Consider the following 27,123-nt stretch of genomic DNA (forward strand, 5'->3'; position numbering starts at 1 on the left):
TGTACATTCAATAAATGTACATTCAGTAAATGTATAAATCCAGTTCCCCCTTTCCCCTTCAGTTTGGAGTTAATTTTTGGCACCAGAATATATATATATATATATATATATATATATATATATATATTCTGGTGCCAAAAATAAACATCTTTCCTCAGTTATATCTGGACTCATCTATTCCTCATGCATTGCCTTTTATGGAGGAACGCAGATATTGCATGACATGCCAGTATGTGCAAGCATATGTGAATGTCACTCACTAATGAGCCTTCATTGCTGTTATTTAAGGTAAGCGTTGTGTCAGGGACCTCAAAAAGGGCAACTGTTACAGAAAACAGCGTTCATAAAATGAAAAATTGAACATTATCACGAATCCCCGCCTGGTACTTCCAAAGCTTCCAAATCTGTGCTGTAAAAGGAAACATGGACAAAGTGGCAGAGCATGCTGGGGCTTGAGCACTAAGAAAAGCTTGAACTGCATCTGGGTCCCAGAGTGGATTAGCAGAGTTTATCAGCACCAGCACACAGTGGCACTCATTGGTTGCAAACTGCTGTGGATAAGTGACTGCAGAGAGCACCGAGTCCTTGGCCTTGGTCAATAACAGCCCTCGGGGCACACGGGGTGCTGGTCAATTAGGAAATGCTGAAACAGTTTCTTGGTCGATGTATTCACGGTCACAGTCTAATCTACTATGTATTTTGCAAACACTCCAGTGGATTCACGTTGTACTTTCACTTGAAATTAAATTCTTATTAGATGATCTTAACGTGTGGGTTAAACTGGAGAGGGAGAAAAGCAAAAGGAGAATGAAGAGTGATTAAAAAAAGACCTATTTGTTTTTGTTAATGGGAATAAAATTACAGCCCATGTTATTGTGTATCTGCTTACAGAGAAAAAGGAAGAATATTAAAAGACAGTGTGTAAAATTCTACTTTCTCCCCTAAAAATCCCAGTTATGGATGACTGGATTTTCTGCCTGTCATACAAATTTTAAAAAGCTATCTCTAAAACATTTCCCCGTGTAAGGGAAGCTGCTTCACCTCACTGCCACACCATGTAACATTCATTGGAGGTGTCAAGGATTTAGACATAGTTTACATTTAAGAAGAAGAACACCTTCCATATGTTTCCTGCCTGACCTTTGTAGAAAATACACATCATCCCTGACATGCTGCATGCATGTTTAAACATGGCTAAAGGCTTTTACGTTTGACAAAGACCATCTGCATTTGTGCAGTATCAGGGCTAACACGTGTGCTGTTGTTTTTCCAAACCTCTTCAAGGTTCTTGAAAGTGTTGTAAGGAGTAGGCAGATAAAAAAGTAAAAAAAAACTATAATTTTTATGAAAGATTGTAGATTGTTTATTTTAGTGATGAGTGTACAGCTATATGAATTTGGGATTTTAGAATACTTCTGCAGCATTATATATGATTTTGGTTTGTTTAAAATACATGTTGGTTGGCTGATTCAACCAAATATGCATATGGACAAAAGAAAAAACAGCATCTGAAAAGCACAGTAGTGTGACACTACAGATATAATTTAAGCACTGAAAGCCAAATGTTTAATTTCTTCTTTTGCCCAAATCCAAGGATCAGCAAACACTAAGGAGGTTAAGGTTATAATTTTGTGCCAAAACCCTTGAAATACAAGTTTCTCAATATCAGAACATAATTAAAATAATATATTACAACTTCAAATGAACAACAAGACCTGAAAAATTACACTGTGTCCCTATTTCTTTTCAAACAAAAATAAAACTGAATTGAAAATGCTTTGTTATAAAACAAAGAAACAAAGAAACTCAGGGTGAGTACCAGTGGAGTTGAAAATATTCAGGATGGTTGTGAATCTTCCCATGAATGGACATGCCAGCAAATTCAACCCAAGGTCAGACTATGCAGAGAAACTGCAAAGTCCAGTCGTCAGTTAGCATGGTAAATGTTACTGTTCATGACAGTACGGTTAGAAAAGAAGAAATGTGGCATTTTTGAAAAGGTTGCCAGGTGAAACCCTCTTTCTAACCCCCCACCCCAACAAAAACAAACAAACAAACAAACATGAAAAGATTTGGTTTGCAAAGTTTTGTCCGAATGAGCCACAAGATTTCTGGAACGTCCTTTGTCTATATGCACAGCCCCATGCTGGGTAAGAACTAAACACAGCATATCAGCACAATCACGCCACGTCATACCAACTGTCAAGCACGGAGGTGGAGGGGTGATGATTTGGGTTTTTTTGTTTGTTTGTTTTTACAGCCACAGGACCTGAGCACCTTGTGCTCGCTGAATTCCTCTGTATGCAGACAGTGACTCCAAATACAGCAGCAAATCTACAACAGGATGGCTGAAAAAGAAAAGAATCAAGGTGTGGCAATGGCCTAGTCAAAGTCCACACCTCAAACTGATGCACTGAAATAAACACGAGGTGTTGTAATATACAGAATAAAGTTTGTCATCGTGTGCAGTGTGCAACATTGTGTCCTTCCCTCTGTCCAAATCACATTTACTACAAAACTGAAATAAAATGAAATACGCTGTTAGGAGAGGAAAAAATACATCCAAAAAATACAGTTTAATATCACAGTACTGAAAAAGCACCATTAAATAGCAATATGTGTGTTTTGTGTTATTAAAAAGGTCAAACATAATTACGTCCTTTCATCAAAACTGTGTTGAAACTGTGACATGACACAAACCAGAAGTAAATATCTGATTATCTTTGACTAAAAATGTGTTTATCTTTTCCTGGAGGTGAGTTAAGATGTTAAGATCAGGGAGCTGTCAATGTAGCTACATCATGGTTGGAGTTTAGATGTAGATAAAAATCATAGATCTCTTTCTTGCCCTTTTAAATTTTGCCCTTGAGTCAAAAACTGTGCTGCAGTAGTTATCATGAATCACAGAAACCATAACGGATTCGGATTATTTGTTGCCATCAGCGGCTGTCACAGATTTAGTCGTACTTCCAAGATTGATATTTCTGTCAGTGAATCCACCTGCTCTTATTCACTTTGTAATCATTCCAGAAAGATTTTTCTTTTCTTTTTTAAAAAATGTGTTGCCTAATCTGCATTTAAGACACAAGAAGTTTGGTAAAAGTAGGGCGAGAGCACATAATCATTGATACCTGGTGTTAAAATGCACTCTGTCAGCATTGCCAGCATCAGCAACCTGACACAAATGGTTTGATCACTAACTGCATCATTTTCAACTTGTGTTACTTTAAGAAGTAAAAATCTTTTATGACTCTTTTTGTGAGAGTGACCAAAAACTATGTCAGTTTTTCCAGCTGTACTGTGCAGCTATGAAACCCCTCAAACAAGGTCCGCAGACAATGGAAAGTTCATCAGCAGCAGGAACACAGGATCAGTAGCCCTGAGGGAGCAAGAGTAAGATGAGCTGACTGAACTAACACCAGCAGTCCAGAAGCTGTTGAAAGGTACGGCGGGGGTGGGGAGGCTGGAGGTTCAGTGTTTTGATGCTTATCCTTTGACATGTGAAAGAAGTCAAGTACTATGACCAGAATCCAACATTGTTCACGTATTTGGCTTCAATCCGGTCGTTAAGTGATGACGTGACGAATCCTACTTCCGGGCCTAAAGTAGTCTGCGTTTAATATGGCTTTTGTGTTGTTAACATGTTTCATGTTTTGTATTTTCTTCTATTTAATCTCAAAAAGCTGGGGTGGGGTTTACTGGGGTGGCTGTAGCTCAGGTGGCAGAGCAGGTCAGCCACTAATCAGAAGGTCGGTGGTTCGATCCCAGGCTGCCTCCTGGCTACATGCCAAATATCCTTGGGCAAGATACTAACCCCATGTTTGCCTACTGGTGGTGGTCAGAGGGTCCGGTGGCGCCAGTGTCCGGCACTCTGTCAGTGCGCCCCAGGGCAGCTGTGGCTACAATGTAGTTTGCCATCGCCTGTGTGTGAATGGGTGAATGACTGAATGTAGTGTGAAGCGCTTTGGGGTCCTTAGGGACTAGAAAAGTGCTATACAAATGCAGGCCATTTACCATTACCGCTAATCAAGCTCAGTTTTTAAAACCTTAGGATGTAACTACAGCCCAGCCCGTGCAGCAGTATATGAATGACTAACCACGTATTGTCGATGGATTATCTCAATTGTTCTCCTGACTGAAGTTTGGTCCTTTTACAGCATCCTGCCATGCGATTACATTTGTTCCTGACCACCGAGAACACTCACGTTAACTTTTATCGAGTGGGAAAAAAGTTAGCTTGTTTATATCATGCTAACATAGCTGTGTCGCTAGCGGTCACGTAGCACATCATTATATACCAGCTAGCCAAACTTCAGTAACCCTACAAACGTCACTGCTAATTGTTTAGGTTTCTGTCTTCATTTATGTTGGAAGTGATAACAGAGCTGTACGTTTTAATTTGTTTCCAAAACCCCGCAGTCAGGACATGCTATATTGTATTTAGATAGAAGCTAGCGAGCTAACTTCCTGCTAACTTCCAACTCCGTTAAACGTCATAAATTCCGTTTTCATGGATGCCTGGATGTTAAACTCAATTGTTACACCTGGTAGAGCAGAACGCTGATCGTTTTATTAAAGATGAAAGACTTTAGACAGTTTTTCAACTCTCAGTAATGCCATAGTGATCGTTTGATTTATGGACCTGCAGCGGAGTTTAGGCTTAACGACCGGATATCTGTTGATTGTCCTATTCATTCACTACATAATAGATTCTTTACACTAGTTTTTAAATTTTAAATTTCCTTAAACCACAAAGTGACTAATTAAAAATTCCCCAGGAACCAACATTGTCACATGAAAGAGCATCAAACGCTGATACTGGTGTAGCAGAGGCACGCAGAGATATCCCTTGGAAAAGGTTCATTGATGCAACTGCCAAGGCACTATTGAATGCCAAGGGATCTTCTTTTAAAGAGTGATAAAGTCTGCATTTGGAGGTTCAGGAGTTGTCTGTTGATTGTAACACAAATTTGTAGAGCGGGGGACCTCTGTTTGTGACCTTACTTTGGCAGTTTTCTGTTTTTCACTTTGTTCCAGTTGTTCACTCACTCACTAGATCTGGGCATTAAAAATTACTTGGTTAAGTTTAGGAATTGATGTGTTTGATACATCTACTCACAATATTTACCCTGCAATTTATCCTTAGCCAGTGTATTTTATAGCGACCCTTTACAGGCATCCATGAGTGGCAAGCCGGGAGTGAGTACCCATTTCATTATTGCAGTAACCTTGTAACAAACCCGGGAGACGAAGGTAACTTTACAAGAAGTCAGTGACTTTTATTCATGCAACTCTCTGAACCTTCATACTAATTAGCTGAATGCATCCCCTGGTTTAAATAAGGGAAAGATCACAGTCACACCAAATCTCCTCGGGTGTCTAAAAATGAACGTCCATCTTTGCTCCAGCTCATCTGAAGCCACATTTCAATGTCCAGGCTAAGGATCAATATTGTCTGTGATGTAGCAAGAGCACAAAAAGGGGGAAAAGCTGACTTCCTGAAATGTGACTTTATTCAAAATCACCAAACAGGGTCTTGAAAGAGGATGATTCTGTTTATAATTTTCTGACATATCAGATTCACATTTAGTTGATTTAGGTGCTGTGCTGAAATGTGGCAACCCCTTGCAACTCTCTGTTATCACTTTTTTAATTGCATTATAGATAGCTGGACACTTTAGATTGTGTTACAGCTGTTGCAACTGATGTTAAACACTCACAATTAACACTACCTCTCACTTTTAACAACATAAAAACTAAATATGCAAATCCTAATAGTCCTGTTTACTGAATACCCTTTCGTGAGGTCATATAAACTGATTTCTTTAGTAACTTGTCACTTTTACCTGTGGTACAAAGAAGTTTTTACATTCAATTTAAATAACAGTGACAATAAAACTACAGTTTTATTCAATTAAAGATTTCATAACCTTTGTTTGGATACATTTAATTTTGCTTCTTCGGGGACAGATCATTCCCATCTAAAACATCCAAACCAGCATGTGCTTCAGTCTTGTAACCACACTGTTCTAATTAAAATAATCATAGACTTTCTTTGAACTAATGGGCTGCATAACCATAAAATATTCATGTCTGTCTGGAATTCATTTGTTTGTCGTTTATAAAGCAGAAAGCTTGCAATATGAGTTAAATATTTGCCTTTTGAATGCATATCTAATGTTTCATTTAACAGCCGGTATATTTCTTTCATGATTAATTAAAATGTTTGGGGTTTTTTTTTGCTCCGTTATTTGATGCTAGGGACTCCTTGGGGCAGAGCTTCTATGCGGAAGATATCATTTTAAAGTAAATGCTATTTATCATATTCTGATTTTAATTGTTTTCCCCTAAAAATACAACAAACTTGTCTCCATGTTTTCAACCCTCCATCCTTCACTGCTGCTTCTTTTGCATTGTAAGCTACAATAACGTCAAAGCAGTGCAAGACCTGACTTTATTACATATTAAAAGTATAGTCCGTACTATGTACTTTAATAAATAGGAAATGTGCATCTTGCATGGTCGTAAAAGACATTTCCCCCACACTGAGGAACCCTCATGCAGAGCCCCCAGATGTGAAGTAGATCACACTCCCTTAACTTCCTCTCCTTCTGCCAGCCCCTCTTTCCACCGCAAAGAAAGAAATCATTCAGTTTTGGCCTTTTTTGAAAACATACCCCCCCAGCCCCCCTACCCCTCTTCCCTTCCCCTACCAACCCCTCCCAACAGCAGGCAGGGGCACACAGACGACCACACTCTCTAGCCAAACCCTAATTGTGTGTGCGTGTCTGCATTTTTTCCCCCTGACATGAAGAAGGGGAGCAGAGCAAGTATTTATGCGCTCCACTTGGAAATCGTAGTCCTGGAGCTTTTGAGTTGATTTGCGTAACTGAAAGAGTGGAAGTGGCAGAATCTAGCATTTTTCTATCCGAATAAATTCCCGGACGCAGGTAAGTTTGGTGATTGGATTTATGAAAATCTGAGTTTAGTGTACAGTATTAATGGGAATGTGGCTGCTTTCTCACTGTGTACTCCCCCTGGTAGAAGTAGATAAATTTGAATTCATGGCACTTGTATAAAGTTTTGTGTGAAAGAGCTGCTGTTTGTGTGGACGGCTGCTTTTGAGTTGAACGGAAATTTAAAGGCATGTTTTTTGTTTGTTTTTTTCACTGTCAGGAAAAAAAGCATATGCATATAAAAAGGTCACATCATAGTGTTCATGTATTGCGTAGTTGTGTGCATGCAAAAATGTCTCCACTTTTTATGACTATACTAACAAAAACGTCTCTAACTTCCAGGCTTTAACACTACAGTCTCTGCTCTGCTACCCCACTGTTACGACTCCTTGTCCCGCTAACACTGTAGCAAGTCTGTGTGTTGTGACATTTGTGAAGCCCACCTGTTCAGGCTTTGAGAAGAGGGGCGGGGGGCAACGAGACTGAATTATAGGGACACCAAAAACACTCAGGTTCGCTTTAACCCACAGACATGGAAGAGAGCACGGCCACATTTAGAGATTTGATTGGAAATGCATTTCTGCAAGTTACATCATTTTCACTTTGATTCCAGCAATTCAAATTTCAATAATCTGTTTGTCCTTTTTTTCCTGCTTTTTCATGTAGATTTGCTACATTTTATTCTATAAAAAGACAATTTAAAGATGCCGACATGCACTTCAGAAAAGAGTGATGACCAGTTGATTATGAGGGTAACTGAAAGGGTTTACTGAATTAAAATCAGTTTTTAAATCAGCAGATCAGCATAACAAAATCTCTGCTTAATGCATAGAACAAACGGCTAAAGTGTCCTAATGCTGGTGTTTGAGCTTATTGCTGCTTTCCCTCTGCAGACAAGCTTCTTCTATTTTAAGCCAAAAGAAAAGTCAGCCTATAAAAACAGAGCCTTCCACTGAAGCCAAAAAAAGGTCACTATGGGCCAGGGAGAGTCGAACACAAACCCTGTTTCAAAACCATAAGACGCCAGCGTGGAAACTGTTCAGACATTTTCCAAAGACAAAGGCAACTGCTGCCGCCACTCTGTGATGTAGACGGGAGCACATGTGCCTCTGGTCAGCGGGGGTTTTAATAGAATGAAATAATGCCACTAAACGTCCTTTGAGTCGCGTCCGTGACTGCTGCGGCGGGAACGGAACGCAGAGACAATAACATTTTTCAAGATTAATTGCATTTCCATTTGGCTGTATAATGTCATTAGGCTGAAAGTTGTCACTCTTGGCCATAAGGTTTGGATTTATTAACATCCAAACGAGTGCAGTGGAAGTTCACGGTGATAAAAAAGTTTTGGATATGCTGCATCTCCACACTTGCAGGGCATTAAATGTCTTTGAACGAGTGCTCTCCGCTTATCACAGGTTTCACATTGAATTCACCCACTAGTTTCTCTGGCTTGTTAATCTAATCGGCTGGAGTGAGTCAGCTTACACAGAAGTTAAACACAAAGTGTAGACGTATGCAGGGCTTTTTCTAATACACAACCAAGTCGTTTGAGGACAACACTGGAGGATATCTACATTATCGCACAGCTGTTTGCAAGGACTCAAATAGTCAAAATAATAAACCCCATTTGTACAGCATGAGATTTTTACCGATCAAAATTCTGTTACAATGCGCTTGTCAGTCAAAAGAAAGCATTCTCCTCTAACATAATGACGTCAGGCTCTGTGTCTGTGCCTCAAGGTTTCTGTTGGCTACTTGTCTTACAGAAACCACAGCAAGCAGTGTGTGAGGTCACCATTTAAACTAATCACAAACAGAAGGAGACAACAGTTGGTCGTTTGATGGGCTTTTGCCCTGCAACAGCTCATCTTTTAAAAAAAGAGAGAGAAAAAAAAGGAGACCGTGTTTACAGTGTGCAGCTGGCAGGAGTGGACATTTGTATTTCTCAGCAAGACAGAGTAATAGGTGGAAGTCAAGCAACTCTGATTTCTAGTTCAGCTGTTGGGAGCTAAAATACTTTCAAGGCTGCTGTGAAAGTAAACCAAATGTGCTCTGACAGCAGAAAAAGGTCTGCAATGCCTCAACCTCAGACCAGACTCAGTTTGAAAAAACCAACAACCATATATATATATTTCCAGATGGAGAAGACAGAACCTTAAATGGGACATGATAAAGTGACAATGCAACTGTTTCACTGAAAACTGCAACACATGGGAAGGAAGAGCTTCTTGTGTGTTGAGCTTGGGATAACAAGCCCTTACTCTTGTGTTTACAAGGTGAATAGATGTCATGAAAGATCCCAAGACAACCGCTGGTTACCAGAAACCACACACACCCTGCTGCAAGGGTACTACTGTCAGCTCTTACAACTCTAGCATGACAAAACTCCATGCCATGGCTCAACCACAGAATGTAAAGCACGCTCTAGTAAATAACCACAACCCAAGCCACATAAAATGTTCCCCTATTTATACTTTTTTACAGCATTTACAGAGCATGGAAAGGGTTTGTTTGGTTTAACCCATCACATTTGAATTGAACATTTTCCCTTTAAAGGCACAGGCAAAGCTGAAATAATCAAAAAACATTTGAGGGACTAAAAGTATTTATTATTTATTTTAAAAAAGTACACAAACAACAAAAAAAATGTTGTGCAATCTGAGCATTAAAATTAAAAACTTGAACATCTGAGAGGATGCATCTAGTTTCCACCACTGAATTTGACAGACTTTGTCAGGCTGAGTGTGACAGAAGGAATCACGACAAATGTTGGCCGCACATAACAACACAATGAATGAGGGCACACACGCCTTTGCTCAAAAAAAGAAAATGGATGTACAGTTAAAGGAGCATCCAAAGAAGCAGAGTCTTCCAGATGGAATGATGAGGATGGCTTTCCCATTCTGTGAAAAACCGTGTGGGCAAATAGATGATCAGTATCAGAAATGGTGGGATCATCTACAGCTAATCTCTGTATGTAAGAGACGAGGCTGTAAACCAATAGCTGGAGACACTGCTGGAGTAGAATCACTGCATGAGCTCGGGAACACGTCCCCAAACCATCGTCATCACTGCATCCACAAGTCAAAACTATATGATGCAAAGCACACTCATACATGGCCAAGATCCACAAACTCTCTGCTTGTTTAAGGACTGAGGTAACATGAAAAACTGTTCAAACTGTTTCTGGGGTCTGAAAGCAAAATTTTCAATTCTGTTTGGAAATCATCCTCTGGGCTACAGATAAAAGGGATTATCCAGTTTGATCAGCATCAGTAATCGGGGGACATGAGTGCACATGGCATGACGCAGCAAACATTTCGATGTTGAATAACCACCTGGCTTTTCTTGCTGTTAACTCTTAGTTAGAAAAACAGTTCCAACTTGTTAAACTCGTTATCTGCTGGAGATCATTTTTCAGCATCACCTGGATGTCCTTGTTCGGCCTTCTCACGAAGGAAGACATCATTTTTTATTGACTAGAACAAAACGAAACAAAACATTCTCACTTCAGACGAGGGTGAGAACGCAGCGACCCTGAGCTGTTGACCTGCAGCTTAACCGAGTTAGCTGTTAGCTGCCGACGTGTCAAGTTACAGAGTGTAAAACATTGTGGGCCAGAGGCGTTGCATCTGAGACAGCCCAGGCATGTAAAGTTCAACAGCAACAACAAATGAGACCAAATTTACATTTAGAAAAAATACTTAACAGTGCTGTTTTATTTATTTATTCAAAAAAAGAAAGAAAAAAAACAGCCTTCAGTTATACTAGTCCACGTATGTGGTGTGGCTGCCTGTTCACAACGGTTGATTGACCAAATTAGTGCAGTCTTTCACACATTGAAAACATCTGGCACACTGTGAAATTAAAAATTCAACAGAGCAGGCGCAGCACGTTTAAAATGAAGTCTTCAGTTTCCAGATTCCTGCAGAGTGTTGCTTAAGAACTCTTTTTTGCTTATCACAGCTGCATAGTTAGAAATGTTTCCGCCAAACGTGAGACCATAAAAATATCTTAAATGTAAATAGGATGTAAATAAGCTCAGCTTCAGCACTGAATACATGGTGTTTGTGCCATTTATACAAATTACATGCATGCATTGTATGTTATGAATTCTAATTTACAACATGAAGAGTACCCCAGCTTTTTTATTAATTAAGTATGTAAGTGAAGTAAACCAGCCCACTTGCATATCTATCTCACTCAGTTTTATTATCTTCACCAGTTGGCCAAGTTCACAGACACTCACTTCTACCTCTTTTCAGGTTACCATGCGATATTGTTGGACAAACGTCATCTTGGCTTGTGTATCCATGGCAACCCTAGCGCTGTGCCAAAGTGGAGATGGGGACTGGGGTTCAGGCTTTGACATCTACTCTGTGATAATGGCCACCAATAACACATTGCAGGCTGTTGGTGATGAGCCCGCGAAGGTCAAAAACAGCCACGACTGGACCACATCGGCAGCATCCTCACCGTCACCTACACCTGTGCTCCACCACGAGCCCCAGCCGGACAGGTGCTCGGTCCACTTCAGCACCAACACTGCTTCAGCTCGAAGGCTGAAGGCCCAGAGAGAGGAGCTGGCCTACCTGCAGGCCATACAGCATGGGAACAAGGCAGTGATGGAAAACTTGGTGCAATTTGTAGGGAATGAACTGGGAGATCAGCGCTATGAAGATGTGATCAAGGAAAATGTCATTGGCATTCAAGAGGACCAAAAGAGCTGGCACGAGGTGGTAGAAAAAGCAGAAGAGGATCTAAAAAAGCAGCTGGAGGGAGACGTACCGGACTCCTTGTCTGGGATCCACAAGTGAGTGCAGTAAATCAAATGTGTTTGTGCCAAACGTCATAAAGTTAACAGCTGAAATGTAAAGACGACAGTTAAAAAGAAAAAGAAAAAAAAAGGCTGTTTGTTTCTGTTGTTAAGATTAATTAACTGTGGTAGCACATACACTGAAGATATTGAGGGGAAAGACGGCGTAAAAAAGAAAAGATGTAGGTTGACTTCAGTCTATCACCAGGCAGTTGCTGGTTACTGAAATGTGAAATTCTGAATATTTGGCAATATTTTTCCTCTCTTAGATTTATGATTTATGTTAAATTGGCTTTTTTTGAGGTTTGGAATTTTTAATTGATAAACACAAGCATTGGAAAAATTTGATAACCATTTTTCACCATTTCCATCAATCATAAATTAAAATACTACCCATATAAACAAAAAGCAAAACTAGATTAAAATACATTAATCATAATAAAATAGTAATTGTTTACCAAACTGAGACTCATTTTAGGTATCTGAAGCTGACGCACTGTGTAAAAGAATAATTTCTAATATAAAAGAGAAACAGACTAACAGGTGGGTTTTGTTGGAAGTACCTAAACACCCCGCAATTAGAAGAAATGAATCTCTGGATAATCAGCAGGTGACACAGGGAAAAATGCACTGAAATGAAAAAGATTGAGGACTAAATACACACAAGGGAACTATGGTAACAAGGCGAAGATGAACTCAATCAGACAATAACAAGGGCAGGAGAAGAACAAAGATAGGCAACAAAAAGTATCACAAAGAGACCCGGTGGCATATAAGTGATAGTTTCTTGAGCACATGTGATCCCCCCGGTATATTATCATGTCCTCACATTTTCTTTTTCTTACCCTCTGCTGTTGTTTCTTCTTGTGTCCGGTGCTTTCTCCTTGTCATCACTCACTCGGCCGGCCACCTGGACTGTTGGTCCTTCGGAGCAGAATCAGAGAGGAGTCCTTGGCCTTTGAAGACATGCTTCGTGCTGCAGCGGACATCGCCAGCAGGCTGGAGAGCTCAGCACAGGTCCTGCACGCTTCATTCACCAAGCAAATGAAAGACATTGTGAAAATCCATCGCTGAGAAAGCATTGAAAAGTGTTTTGAAAAGTGTTTACGCATCATCCTTGAACTTGTGAATGATGTTTGGCATTCCGTGAGGTCCCAAATTCAGGAAATATACCCTCTCGCCATTTTATAATTGTATTTTTACGTACATGTGCTGAGCAGTGCTGGGATGCAACAGTGTGTTAAGGTGAGACTTCACATCAACTGAAGCAGTCAACGAAGATGAATATCCCCAGGACGGATGACATATGATTTTCCATCCACGCATTATTCGTGGAGTTTTTGTGAGGTCAAATATGGGAACAGCATGCAGTGCAGCTTTGAGCTAAGCTCCGTGTTTATGGATCAAAATAGATGGGCCTTCGGAGAACAAAACATAATGACTCTGTTACTCTTCTCCAGGGGAAGCTATGGGGTGGCCATCTGGTTCCAGGGTAAGGGTGGAGTCTGGGATATACTTATAATGACTATGTGGTAATAGAGATTTTGTTTCTGCAACAATAAGTGAGGGAGGGGACTGGAACAACTAATAAAGGGTTTGTTTTCTTAAGAGAAATATCCATGGGGATAAGTTTCCATATAAATATTAAGACAGATCCTATGATTAGAGGGGAAAAAAGAGGATAAACTGTCTATGCAACATATGTTTGCACAGTTTCCCGGCTTAGCCAACTTATTTAAACAAGGTGTCTCTTTAATTCCGGTAGAACTTCCTGAAGAGGGATGCCTTTTCATTTTTTTTTAATAAAATATGTAGCATTATATTATTACGAGTTTAGAAAATAGATTTATGTTCAATCTTATAAACGGCAAAAATAAATAAATAGCAATAAATAAAGCACCTTGTTGTTTGATGTTTTTTACACTTACATTTTTTTTTAAACAAAAATATTCATTATGGTGTTTTCACAGCTCCTGTGCTCATCAGTAGTTTGGGGTACAAACTTCACTCACCCGGTCTGCCCTCTAGCTGTTTTCCAAATATATGTCGCACCATGTTGTGCCGTGTTCAGCTTCACGTCACTCGTCACTCATTCTTTGGATCTTTCAAAGAATAATTTCTGTATTAAAGTCGAGGCTCATAACTTTTTTAAATGCATTTTTAACTTGGTTTCTTGAATAGCTGATCAGCATTTAAACACACTGGTTCTGTGTATGTGTGTCTCTTAAACACACACACACACGGAGAGAGGGAGAGAGAGAGCGAGCGAGAGAGCGAGTCGCTTTAGGTGCCAGATAATGAGGCAAATGCTCAGACGTGCCCTGCATCTCCTCCTGTTATTTCGGCAACCTTACATATTACACTTATTACACTGTCCAGCTGCCAGTCATGGAAAACTACTACTTTGAATTTTAAAACAGAACACACTCACAGGACTCATCGCATTGGACGAAAAATTCTTGGCACCCTGCGTAACAGGCGCAATTGTTTGGATTCTCTCTGCACAGAAGAAAATCCGACTACTTTCCGTGAATTGATTTCCTGAAAACAGATTTATAGAGCTACTTTTATGAGCTGGTATGAGCAATTACAGCAAAGCTGGGACACACAGTGTTATAGTGCCGCTCCCTGATTCAGCACCCAGTGATGGATAGCGCTCATTGCGCGGAAACTGATGGCACGGTACTCGCTCTCCTCCGGTCCAAACAGCGCTGACAGTGAGCAGAGACGGAGACTTATCTATGCTGAGATCTAAAGTAAGTCAGTCAGAACGCTGTCATTCCCCGCCCACAGATTTGAAAGCGGTTATCGTGACAGTAGCTGTGATGTGGTCCTAACGTGCTTCTCAGCTGCGAAGATGACAGATGTTGCTCACACTTTTCCACATAGCGTTTCGACAGTGGACGGAAGCTGCTCCGTGCTCTCTTGTGAAGTTTTCTTTGCTGTCAATAGGACGAAATGGGATCCAACCACCTGTTCTCCGCCGGGACGGCTTTTATTTGGGCGCTACTCTTGAGTCCGGCCGGTAAGTACTTTTACAACTATGTTTTCTAGTGGGCTAATGTTAATGACAGCAATAATAGCAGGTGTGTTTGAACCATGGGGGTTCTGAGAGATGAACATCTGAGCAAGTGCAAAGAAGTAAGTCACAGACTGGAAAAATATATTCTAACCTTACTGTTCAGTTATGCTCGGTACCTTTCAAAATTAAAGGTGATCGATCGATCCAAACAGGGATAGTATTGATGCCATTGCTAGTATCGGTATTGGATCGATACTAGTGCGATACGTTCGATAGTTTGTTTCCTTCCTTTAAGTTTAGTGTGTAGCCCACTGAATTGTGTTAAATAAATTATTTATCTGTTTTTTATGGAAAAATATACCTCAAACATGCATTATAAAAAGGAGAAAAAAGGCAGTTTATAAATAAATACCTTTCTATGTTAAAATTATTTGTATCAGTATCTGCAATATTAACCCAGTATTTGCTTGGTATCAGAAATTTGCAGTCTCACGCATGACTACTTAAAAGGCTCATGATCCTATTTTCACATTTAGCTGGATGTCTGTTTCATGCATTGGGAACTACCTCTTCATTTAACACGTTCACCTCCAGAGAAGCAGCCATTTAGCTTATGAGAAAATAAGTTGTTTTTAGAAAGATAAATAGAAGAAATGTAAGAGATAAATGAAGGCAATTTGCTTCTTTCTGTACAAAAGCAGGACAGCGGACAACATAACAGTGCGAAAAATGAGCCACACAAATTGGTGCAACAGCTGATAGTCATGCTGCTACATTTTCAGAGGAAGTTAATCTTGTTTCAAAAAAGCTACAAAGGGACCAGAGAAGGAAACATCTTTAAAGGAAGAAACTGAGAGACGACTGGAGCCGTCGATGCCAGATTGCCTCAATTTGTTGCTTTTGTTGTGAAACGATTTAAGCTACAATTTCTTACGGTCTAGTGCATACTTCTGTGGAAACAGTGTTTGATTCATTCAAGCTTGACACTGAAGCCGAGTTAGCTACTCTGGAAGTCCAGTTTTACATGGATGTCAGAATTTGCAATCACAAATTATCAGTTGCAGTCACAACTTATGTGCAGACAAAAAGCATTCCCATACAGAGATCGAGGATAAAATGAGTTCTTGCTGAAAAGGGTTTGAAAGCACCAAATTTACTCTGTCTCTGTATGCTTCAGTTATCAAATGTGTAGGTAGACTACATAATCATATGCTTATTGGTATGACATAGATAGATTTCAGCTTTCTGACTTAAACCCTGCAGTTTTTCACACACACACAAAGAAAAGATCTGCGGCATTCTTTTAGTAAACTTTTTACTGTAATTATTTGACAGCCCAATTTCATGAAAAGCACCTCTGGCCAGAGAAGCTGCTGACTCGATGATCCAAACTGGTCAGTGTTTTAAACACCTTGCCAAGTGACTTGGCTAAGGTCCAAATATACTGGGCCCAGTGTGCCGGATGTTGAAGGTGTCACCTCATTTCAACTCTCCCCTGGCACGAGGTTTGATATGTGGCACCAAAGAGGCTTTTTTCCAGCGCCACATCTGCTCTTTCCCAGATGCACGGACAGATGAATACGCACTGCCCCGACTGTCAAGATAGCAGATAGGAATTCTCTAGTGCCTGCTTGTTTGCCAGATTGAAATTAGTTCATGATAACAAGACATGAGCCCAGGTGTACCTTAGGCAAATTGAAAGTGAATTCACATATTGATTACCACCTCTAATATATATTTTCTACAAACTACTGCATCAACAAGAGGAGAAGGACCTTGCCAAATTTTGCATCCTTTGCAGCCTTTTGTTGGTAAAGCCAAACCAAGCCATTCAGTTAGCACAGGCAATAAATCTCACTGAAGCAGTTTTGCATGCTTTGCTTGGATTAGCTCTGTGCAACATGTAAGTCCATCAAGTGGTCATCGTCTAGTGGCCTGTCCTACAGTTACAGGTTGTAAATACATGGTAATGCTGTCAACAGAGCCACAACTCACCCATGGACAGATAGTGATGTGTCCTTGGCTAAGCAATCATGACTGCTGCCAGATGAAGGTGGTCCAAGGTTTAATTGGAAGGTCCCTTGATGGTAGCACACTTGAGTGGACCCTATTATAACCTATGCTAACAAACAGAGCTCCAGAAACATTGATGTATTAGTGACATGTAGATGTAATCACATCTTAATTGCGTTTTTTAATTTTTTTATTTTGATACAATTAATTTTTTTCTGCTTTGATTAATTGAACAATAAGGCAATATATTGTCAAAGCAGCTTACAAAGAAAAGCGTCTGGACTTCTTTAAGTTGCTTGAAGACGTTTCACTTCTCAGCTTCTCGGATGAGAGGTGAAACGTCTTCAAGCAACTTAAAGAAGTCCAGACGCTTTTCTTTGCAAGCTCCTTTGACTACAATGACCTGGATGGCTGAGAGCCTTCACAGACAAGGCAATATATCAGTAAACAAAAATGCCACATTATTAAATATTTTGACATTATTGAACACACACGTATTTTCGTTGTTACTGAATTCTAAATGAGAACCATACGAAAACCATCTAAAAGTTATAATCTGCCATTCTATAAAGACTTTATAGTGGGTAGTTTAGCATGAACAAAACAATATATTTTTAAGCCGTTAGTTGGCATTACAATTGGACCGAATGAGTGCAGCTGCATCGCAAACAATAAAGTGACAGTTTAAGAGGTGCATTGTGCCAGTACCTAGGCAGGTAGATGTACAGTAATAGCAAATATAAAACACCATTTGCAGATTTTGCAGATTTATTGGTTTACACAGGCTGATACGTTTCATTTTAAAAAGTAGAGGTGAGAGAAGCAACTTCGAACTATATTGTGAGTGTTGATGTTGAATACTTTGCCCACCGGAGGGCGCTCTACAACTTCCCTGTTAGCAACACATTTGGCATGCCATAAACACAACAACCAGCTGATCCGAGCGCAGTCACGTGAATCGTAAATGACTAAATATACAACCACACATAATAAATATAAGGGAACTTTAACTGCAGGGTGGTGAGCAATGTTGCCTCAAAGGAGAAAGGGCCTGAGTTCAAATCAACCAACTGACCCTGATTCAAGGGGTTGTGTCTGTGCAGGTTCTCTCCAGTTGTGTCGCACAGTCCAAAGACATGCAATTAGTGTAGATTGATGATTCTAAATTACCCATAGGTGTGAATGTAAGTGAGACTGGTTGTCTGTCTGTCTCTCTGTATTAGCCCTGCAATAGACTGGGGACTTGTCCAGGGTGTACCGTGCCTCTCGCACTATGACAGCTGGGATAGGCTCCAGCCACTGCTACCTTTCTAAAAGAAAGAAATATGTGTTTTTCAAAAATAACCAATTATTGGTGTCAATGTCAGTGTTAGGCTACGTTCACACTGCAGGCAGAAGCGCATAAAATCCGACTTTTTTGACCCTATGCGACCCATATCCGATCATGGTATGACAGTTTGAACAGCACAAATCCGATATTTTCAAATCCGACCTTGGTCACTTTCGCATGTGGTACTGAATCCGATGTTTTAGAAAGCGACTGCTGTTTGAATGGTCAAGTCGCATTAAATCCGTCTTTTACGTCACTGACACAAGACAGACGCCAATTATCAGCGCCGGAGAAGACAAACGAGAAAGCATGGCGGCCATTGTTAAAGCACGGGCTCTCTTTTTTCTCAGTGTCATTTTTTCTCTAATTAATTTGTCCAAATTCTGTCGGTTACGACTGCGCAGAAATTGATAGACTGCTGCAACAACACCTACTAGCTCTGTAGCCGCCGTTTTTACTTCCGTAAACAGAGCACGTTGTGTGTGATGTCTTCTTTTGCGCATGCGGGCCGCTTTGAGGGCCGTGAACTCTTCACACTAGCGCGTTTGCTGTCACATTTTATTTGTAGTGTGAACAACCAGACAAAAAAAAATCGGATTTGATCAAAAAATCGGAATTGAGCATTAAGACCTGCAGTGTGAATGTGAACGTAGCCTTAAATGCCATAATATAATCATGAATATATATATATATATATATATATATATATATATATATATATAAAATTAGACAAATACACCCAACCGTTAGCCTCCACTCCAAATCAGAAGCATCAGTTAATTGTTTCATGCATCAGACATAACACAGAGTGACAGACAGCTCAACAATAAACACCCTTCACTGGTGAGAAATTAGCTCACCTCCACTTAACAGTAGCGAGTAATGATGTGTGTAATTGACTCTGACTACACTGATGAAGGTGGAAGCAGTAATCCCCAAGGGACGGGATTCCTGTCTATTTCCATGCTTTTCTGCATTCTGCAGAAACACAATACGGTGACTCAGTCCCAGCTTGTACACAAATCTGTCTAGAGTGCATATTCAGAATCAATTTAATCAAGCCGCCTCTCACTGCGAGGCCTTACATACATTATAATAAGACTTTAGAGATTGTATAGCTGAAATGGTATTACTGTCGAGGGGAGGAGAGACGCTTCCTTTGTCTCCACCTTCTCAGCTTGAGAGATTCTAGCAGGCAGCCCTCAAGGGGAGCCGAGATCAAGAGATCAAAAGATTTGCTAAGATGTGAAAAGTCGATAAGACTTTACAAAGAAAAGTCTTAGATGTTTAGAGTAGGCTTCTGTGATGAAGCACGACATGTTCGCAGTTCTTTCTTGCTCCCAAAAGCAACCCAGATGCCAGCCAGATTTACTAGTATTTGTTAAGTGAAGATTAGGAGAGACACAGATGACAGAACATGGATGTGATCTCAACATATGCCATTCAGCTTCTGCTTCTTTCATCCCGTTTCAGTCTTAGAATGCCATACCATTAAATATTAACCAATAATATTAATGCATTAAAAAAGTGAAAATACATTTAGTGTCAAGATACAGGCGAGGTTTTTTATCACATACACCTGTAGTTTTAACAGCCCCATGTTAGCTTATTTAAATGTTAACAAACTCTATGATGCAGATTCAAGAGAGATGAATAAATATATGAACCGACAAGAGAATAGAAATATTACAAATTCCTAAACTACCCACTTCACTTATTGCATTTGTCTTCTATAAATGGCTAACTACACCAGTAATATATCCACAGCCCTCTGTGACGAGAAGACCCACTCACATGCTGAAGATGACCTTTTCAAGACCCTGTTCGCTGGATACAACAAGTGGTCGAGACCTGTGCCAAATATCTCCGACGTCGTCATTGTCAAGTTTGGACTCTCCATAGCCCAGCTTATTGATGTGGTGAGTGTTTGCCTAGGGATTGCCACAGACAGCTGGTGATGTGACATATGATGCCTCTAGTGCAGGGGTAGGCAACTCCAGGGCTCAAGTGCCAGTGTCCTGCAGGTTTTGGATCTCACCCTGATTAAACACATCTGAATCAAATGATTAGTTCATTACCAGGCCTCTGGAGAACTTCAAGACATGTTGAGGAGTTAGCCATTTAAATCAGCTGCGTTGGATCAAGGACACATCTAAAACCTGCAGGACACCGGCACTCGAGGCCTGGAGTTGCCTACCCCTGCTCTAGTGTCATTCAGAAAAAATAAATGAATGTTCAATTCGATTCAATTCAATTATATTTATACAGCGCCAAATCACAACAACAGTTGCCTCAAGGCGCTTTATATTGTATATTGTAACCCAACAGTCATATGACCCCCTATGAGCAACAAATTTGGCGACAGTGGGAAGGAAAAACTCCCTTTTAACAGGAAGAAACCTCCGGCAGAACCAGGCTCAGGGAGGGGCGGCCAAAGACATGCTGTGGAAGAGAGAGTTAGAGATTAATAACACGTATGATTCAGTGCAGAGAGGTCTATTAACACAGTGATTGAGAAAGGTGACTGAAGAAGTAACACTCAGTGCATCATGGGAATCCCCCAGCAGCCTACGCCTAGGGAGGATTCAGGTTCAACTGATTCAGCCCCAACTATATGCTTTAGCAAAAATGAAAGTTTGAAGCCTTATCTTAAAAGTAGAGATGGTGTCTGTCTCTCGAATCCAAACTGGAAGCTGAAGGCTCTGCCTCCCATCCTACTTTTAAATACTCTAGGAACAACAACAACAATGTTCAGATGTCTTCATCACCAAAACCCTCATGATCGGTGATGATAAGGTTATGATATTTCTGTGCATTGACTAAATACAGTGATGCCAGTACAGTATATACTCAAACTTTGGTTTGGTTTCAGTATAGGCCTGTTCATGGGTACACTACATCCCACAGCTATGTAGGAAGCTGTGTATATGATTTCCATAAAGTCATTAAAGTAGCAGAAAGTTATATTTGAGTTTTCCTTTGACAAAACACCAAGAAACACAGACATATTTCTCTGGTCTGAACCCCCGGTTGACAACTTTAACAATATTTCCATCATTCTCGCTCTCTATCTGTCTGTCTTTCAGGATGAAAAGAACCAAATGATGACAACCAACGTGTGGCTTAAACAGGTTAGGAAATCTAGTGTCAGTGTTGATTTATTATTAAGACTTTATTTTTTTATATATATATATTCAGGAGGGGATATGCTGACATGAAATGTTAGGAATGCAAAAAAGCATTTGCATTGTTGAAGTGAATGACTCATATGATGAATACAAATGGGGCCACGGCCCTCCAGACTGATTCGTGTTGTTTGTGTCTCGCAGGAGTGGAATGACTACAAGCTTCGCTGGAGACCGTCTGACTACGACAACGTGACATCCATAAGAGTGCCGTCAGAGCTCATATGGGTACCAGATATCGTCCTCTATAACAAGTGAGTCTGAGATAAAATGTAATGGTTACTGCATTTCTTTTCTTGATTATCTAATTAACTCTTTATTAAACACTCAGGCCTACAGTAAAGCTCTGTTGTGCAAATGAGCACATGAGAGTAAAATAACTATAATTGTTCAAGAAACGAATATCTGATATTCAGTTAAACAGCTTTACTCTGATATTTGTTGCATTTTTTTTTAGCAAACTCACTAAACTCATTCATCTTTAATTCTGATTAATATACTGTCAAACAATTGATTCTGAGTCTATTCAGTTCTGAACTACATAACCAATCACAGTTATATCTCTCTACCGTACTGAGACGCTGCTGAACACTTTAAAGTTTGCCAAAATGCTTCAGAGGATTGTAATGGCAGATTTAGGGCTGTCTAACAACTATGCTCTTATTGTAGCATGACAAAGGAGTCCAAACTCACGCCCGTTGCCTTAATGGTATGTGTAAGAAGATGGCACCATCTAGTGGTCTGTGAAAACAATGGTTTGCTCCTCTTTCTCATGTTTCTTCCAGTCCTGATTGGGTGGCTGGTTTTATTTGTACCTTCTGAGATATGTGCGGTATAGTTTACACGCTGATGTAAACACAGCTCTTTATTATCTGTTTCATCGAGCAAAATGAAAAAAGATACCCCATTTTAAATTTTGCACGTCTGTTAGTAAAAATTGGCGGAGTGCATTTCATTTCATCGAACTGAAGGCAGCCTTTACATGTCTATCGCTCCAGTGGGAAACTGATTGCAAAAACCACTTTTGAGAAACCTCTCCCGTCACCTAAATTCACCTCCTGGAGATTAAACCGAGCACGCTGATGATAGGTTTCTGCTCCGGCGCGCTCGTGTAATCACAGTCTGTATGTGAAATTAAAAGAGGTGAGACTGATTAAATGATAAGGACGTATGATTACGTCTTCTGCTGAAGCTAGTGTTGCCATTAAAGTGGTGAATGGAGGGGAGATTACAGACAGTTTTTCACTACATAGTTTCCAAAATGAAAAAAAAAAAAAAGGAAAAGGAAATAAAATCTCAGGAAAGAAGAATGGGAATAGAACTGATCACGGTGAAGGTTGTGATTTCTTATCTGATGTAGCCTTCGCTCTAAGATGAGGTCTATTGTGTGTTTCCATGACTTATATGACAAACTTCTCCTTCTGCAGTGCTGATGGCGAATTTGCTGTGACCCACATGACAAAAGCTCACCTATTCTACACGGGCAAAATTCGCTGGGTGCCTCCTGCTATTTACAAGAGCTCTTGCAGCATTGATGTCACCTTCTTCCCCTTCGATCAACAAAACTGTAAAATGAAATTTGGCTCCTGGACTTACGACAAAGCCAAAATTGACTTGGAGCAGATTGAAAATACTGTGGATCTCAGCAACTACTGGGAGAGCGGCGAATGGGCCATCATCAATGCCGTGGGAACGTATAATACAAAGAAATATGACTGCTGCCATGAGATTTACCCAGACATCACCTACTTCTTCATCATCCGACGTCTTCCCTTATTTTACACAATCAACCTCATCATCCCCTGTCTGCTGATCTCATGCCTCACGGTTTTGGTTTTCTATCTACCGTCAGACTGCGGTGAGAAGATCACCCTGTGTATCTCCGTGTTGTTATCCCTCACTGTCTTCCTGCTGCTCATCACGGAGATCATACCGTCCACGTCCCTCGTTATCCCTCTCATCGGCGAGTATCTCCTCTTCACCATGATTTTTGTCACCCTGTCCATCGTTATCACCGTCTTTGTCCTCAACGTCCACCACCGCTCTCCCAGCACTCACAAGATGCCCCACTGGGTCCACTCTGTGTTCCTGGACTTGATTCCACGTTGGTTGTTCATGAGACGGCCCGCACCGGATGGCCGCCGTCGCAGGTTGCTGCTCCTTCAACAGGAAGCGGTGGCAGAGCGGCGCCAGCTCAGAATAGCCGGGTATAAATCGGGTAACTGTATTAGCACCTCAGCTAACTGGCTAAGAGATGGGACCACATTGGAAGACCCAGAGAGAAGCTGTTATGAGGACTTGGAGCTGGGAACACTGACATCCTATTTCTCCTTCCGTCCTCCTTCTCCCAGACCTCCAGGGTCAACTCCTCCGCCACAACAAAAAACCCCACAGAACAGCCAGAGCCGACAAGAGGTGGTGGCAGGGGGGAACAGGCACTTAACTGGAACCAGAGGTAATTCCACTCCTCGGCCGGCTAAAGTTGACAATAAAGTGTCACAGTCAACTTTCCTGCTTTCACCAAGTGTCATGCGTGCATTAGAAGGGGTGCACTACATTGCAGACCACCTGAGGGCTGAGGATGCTGACTTCAGTGTGAGTATCACATCATGCATCTTATATAAAAGCAGAATGGCATTTTGTTCATTTGTATTACTGATGGTATTCCAATTTACATTTATCTCAGTTTTGATACAAAATCATACTCTGGGCATGTTGATTAGATAATACCTGTGCAAGGCGCAATCAAAATTCCTACTACTCTATATAAATTAAAAATCATACGTGAGTTAAATTTGGCTGCCATACACTTCAAGATTGTCTTCAAGCCACAGACGACTCTCAGTGTTCCTCCTATGTTTGAAATGCACCCTGGAAATTTTGTCCTGACCACCTGCTGTTCAGTGAGTGCTGAATATTGTTTGTGTGTAAAAATAGGCCCCATCTTGAATTTCATTTTAGGAAAGAGAAAGAAGTTGCATGGAACTGAGTTTAGTAAGCAGGGTGATTAGTGAGCAGTGTTTGGGCATGGCCTGTCAATGGTACATGCAACAATTCACAATCCTGTGAATGTTGAAAAATGGCAAACCAGGATTTAGAGTGCACCCGTGACCTTATGGACTTTATGGCCATCCTTCAGGATTCTTTCACTGAACAATGCTGCTTAGTTTCCGGGCCATAACTGGAGATCCAGCTCTTAATATCAGTGATAGTCCTTTGCATGTTTGTTAAATTGGTTTGATACAGATGTTTCCATTTGCTCTGTACAGAAGTTCACTTTTTACATAAATAAATCCATTTATATAAATACGTAACTGTACATAGTTCTATTTCAAACGCAATTTATTTTAATACTAAGGCCTGCAATACCTTCACAGCCCACAGGGGGACCCATCCTACACTTTTGGAGTCACTGCAGTAGAGCCCGTAGCTGAAGATAAAGCTGAATGACTCACAAACAAGCACCTACTGAAGGTGGCTGCAGTAGAGGCCTAACAGAGAGTCTCCAGATGAGAATCATCCAAGAATTAAAATAATCTTTATATTTTTAATTATGAGAGCAAATGGGGTACTGTGAATAAAAATGTAGATAATTCCTAAAAAGTTAGGGCAATACTTTTGTAAAACCCCATGAGTTAAAGTGTGCACCTTAATCTCATGTTGATTCTTTGATTTAAAATCCACTGAGATGGTTTGCAAAAGCAAAGCTGCATTTGTGTCGTCCGACCTAACTGTATACTGATACCCAGAACATGTAAAAAAAAAAAAAAAAATCTTAAGCTCTCAGTTTACCATGACACCTGACAATAAGAACCAAAATAAGCCATATATACTGAAGTTTGATAACTCAGTCTTTTAGTGTCTCAGTCCGTAGTCTCTCAGTAAGACTTTGTCCTGCCAAAACAACTTGAACATCTTCCCTTTGGTTGTTAAAAAAATATTATTCAGATTTTTATCAATATTGCGCCTCTTACTGCATTTGAAAAACCAGACAGGAAGGCAGAAAGGCTGCAGAGTATTCATGGACAAAATAGTAAGCATAAGAAATTTAGCATACTCTTTCTTATCCTTAAAACCTATCCCAGCTAGTATAGTGCAAGAGGCGGGGCACACCTTGGATATGTCACCATCTGACACAGGGATAAGATCGCACTTCTGGGCAAATTTGAATAACAGAGTGAACATAATCCCACTTACTGCATATCTTTGGACTGTGGGGGGCAACTGGAGTACCCGGAGAGAACCCACACAAACACAGCAGAGCATGCAAACTCCACACAGAAGGCCCTCAGCCTCAATCAGAATCAGAATCAGAATACTTTATTGATGCCTAGGGGAAATTATTATTTCAAACTCAGGATCTTCTTGCTGTGAGGCACCATTCTGCCCTAGAAAAGTAACTTTTACATAAAAAAAACTTTTTTTTTTGTCATATATAGGAAGTTACTGAAGAGGTATAAAAACTGGCTTTGGCAGCTGAGTGACTGAAGAGAGCTTTTCTGGAGACAGATATTAAACTTCAAGGGCAGATCCATGGAGCAGTAATGCATGGAGCTAAATCCCATTATATGCCTAACATCACACTGAAATTACTGTTGGGAGCAGCTAAGAAAGAACTGTTTAAAAGTTCGATTGGTTACAGACAGGTTGTAGCAAATCGCATTGACTGAAGAAAATAGAAGGAACGGGTCAGCAAAAGTGTGCAGAAATGTGCATGAATACATGACATAGCTTGTGTGATGAGTAGTTTTTCTTATGAACCATATTTTTCATAGCAAACAATACAATTATTATTTAAATTCATGATATTTTTTCTGTTCTTGTTCTCTCCCCCTTCTCTGTTACTTCTTTCTGCACAGGTGAAAGAGGACTGGAAATATGTTGCCATGGTGATTGACCGTATCTTCCTGTGGATGTTCATTATTGTCTGCCTGCTTGGGACAATTGGTCTGTTCTTGCCACCGTGGCTAGCCGGCATGATTTAAGGCTTCTGGGAAAGGGTTGAATTCACAGTCACCTCCTCTTGAAAGATACTTTAAAGTGTAGCTGAACTCTTCTTCAAGTCGGGTAATCTGACTCAACTTTGTGTAACTCGGCGCAACCCAGGTGTCCTCAAAAGGCCGTTGTGCTCTTTACACGTCACCAAATATAACTTATGAATAGTGGAGACAACTCTGCTATTTTCAGATTCTTATTCCCAGTTGGGTAAAAATCAACTACAATCTACATTTTTAAGGGAAGATCAGACTCAGTAACTTACTGTTAGCTATAGTCCTGGCTCAAGTTTCATCTCAGATGCACTTTGTCAGCCTCAGGTTTACTCCTTCAGCATCATCTGTAACATTTCTCAGGTTGTTTTTGACCTGAATGCAAACATTTGCATGTTAACATTCACTAAAGTTAACATGGCTGTTGAAAACTGTGCTAATGTTGGTATTTTAATGTGCAAATGTTAATCACTTTTTAGCATGTAAGCATAACATGCTAGTTAAATATGTAGTGCCAAACGGCTGTGTTAGCAGGGTGTCACAGTGATCACATTTTTCTTTCCTATAGTTTAAGGGATTGCAGCTTAAAACTCAACAACTTTGCATTCACTGATAGCAGGGGGATCAGTGAAAGCTGTTTGTCATCTTACTGTCTTAGCAGAAGTCAAACTCTGAATCAAACTCAGTTTATCATCCCAATGTTAGCTTGTTGTAAAAGGCTCAAGGATGGAGATTAAAACATTAAGAAAACAAGCTTGTTTTAAATTCGTCTTATTGTCATGCTCTTTGCTTCATGGTTATCTGTCTGTCTTT

At 40.3% G+C, this 27,123-nt stretch overlaps 2 protein-coding genes across 2 annotated transcripts; both read left to right on the top strand.

Annotated features, from left to right (window-relative positions):
- The first annotated feature begins 6,783 nt into the window (after window positions 1-6,783).
- Window positions 6,784-13,586, top strand: LOC118454684 (uncharacterized). Its single transcript, XM_035910534.2, has 3 exons — window positions 6,784-6,950; window positions 11,222-11,769; window positions 12,708-13,586. Exons 2-3 carry the CDS (start codon window positions 11,228-11,230, stop codon window positions 12,844-12,846), a joined length of 681 nt encoding a protein of 226 aa, XP_035766427.1. The 5' UTR covers window positions 6,784-6,950; window positions 11,222-11,227; the 3' UTR covers window positions 12,847-13,586.
- A 515-nt stretch (window positions 13,587-14,101) lies between these two features.
- Window positions 14,102-27,057, top strand: chrna2b (cholinergic receptor, nicotinic, alpha 2b (neuronal)). The gene is made up of 6 exons (XM_006797147.3): window positions 14,102-14,797; window positions 19,905-20,056; window positions 21,224-21,268; window positions 21,467-21,576; window positions 22,750-23,917; window positions 26,182-27,057. The coding sequence occupies exons 1-6, from the start codon at window positions 14,731-14,733 to the stop codon at window positions 26,305-26,307; spliced, it is 1,668 nt and encodes a 555-aa protein (XP_006797210.2). The 5' UTR covers window positions 14,102-14,730; the 3' UTR covers window positions 26,308-27,057.
- Window positions 27,058-27,123: the final 66 nt, after the last annotated feature.

This window comes from Neolamprologus brichardi, chromosome 15, assembly GCF_056152115.1.
Source record: "Neolamprologus brichardi isolate AB-2024 chromosome 15, ASM5615211v1, whole genome shotgun sequence".
Lineage (NCBI taxonomy): Eukaryota > Metazoa > Chordata > Actinopteri > Cichliformes > Cichlidae > Neolamprologus > Neolamprologus brichardi.

Coding starts and splice junctions, on each gene's coding strand:
- LOC118454684 (XM_035910534.2), top strand. CDS start 11,228: ATGCGATATTGTTGGACAAACGTCATCTTGGCTTGTGTATCCATGGCA. Junction 11,770..12,707: donor TCCTTGTCTGGGATCCACAA/GTGAGTGCAGTA, acceptor CCTTCGGAGCAG/AATCAGAGAGGAGTCCTTGG.
- chrna2b (XM_006797147.3), top strand. CDS start 14,731: ATGGGATCCAACCACCTGTTCTCCGCCGGGACGGCTTTTATTTGGGCG. Junction 14,798..19,904: donor GCTACTCTTGAGTCCGGCCG/GTAAGTACTTTT, acceptor ATATATCCACAG/CCCTCTGTGACGAGAAGACC. Junction 20,057..21,223: donor TAGCCCAGCTTATTGATGTG/GTGAGTGTTTGC, acceptor TCTGTCTTTCAG/GATGAAAAGAACCAAATGAT.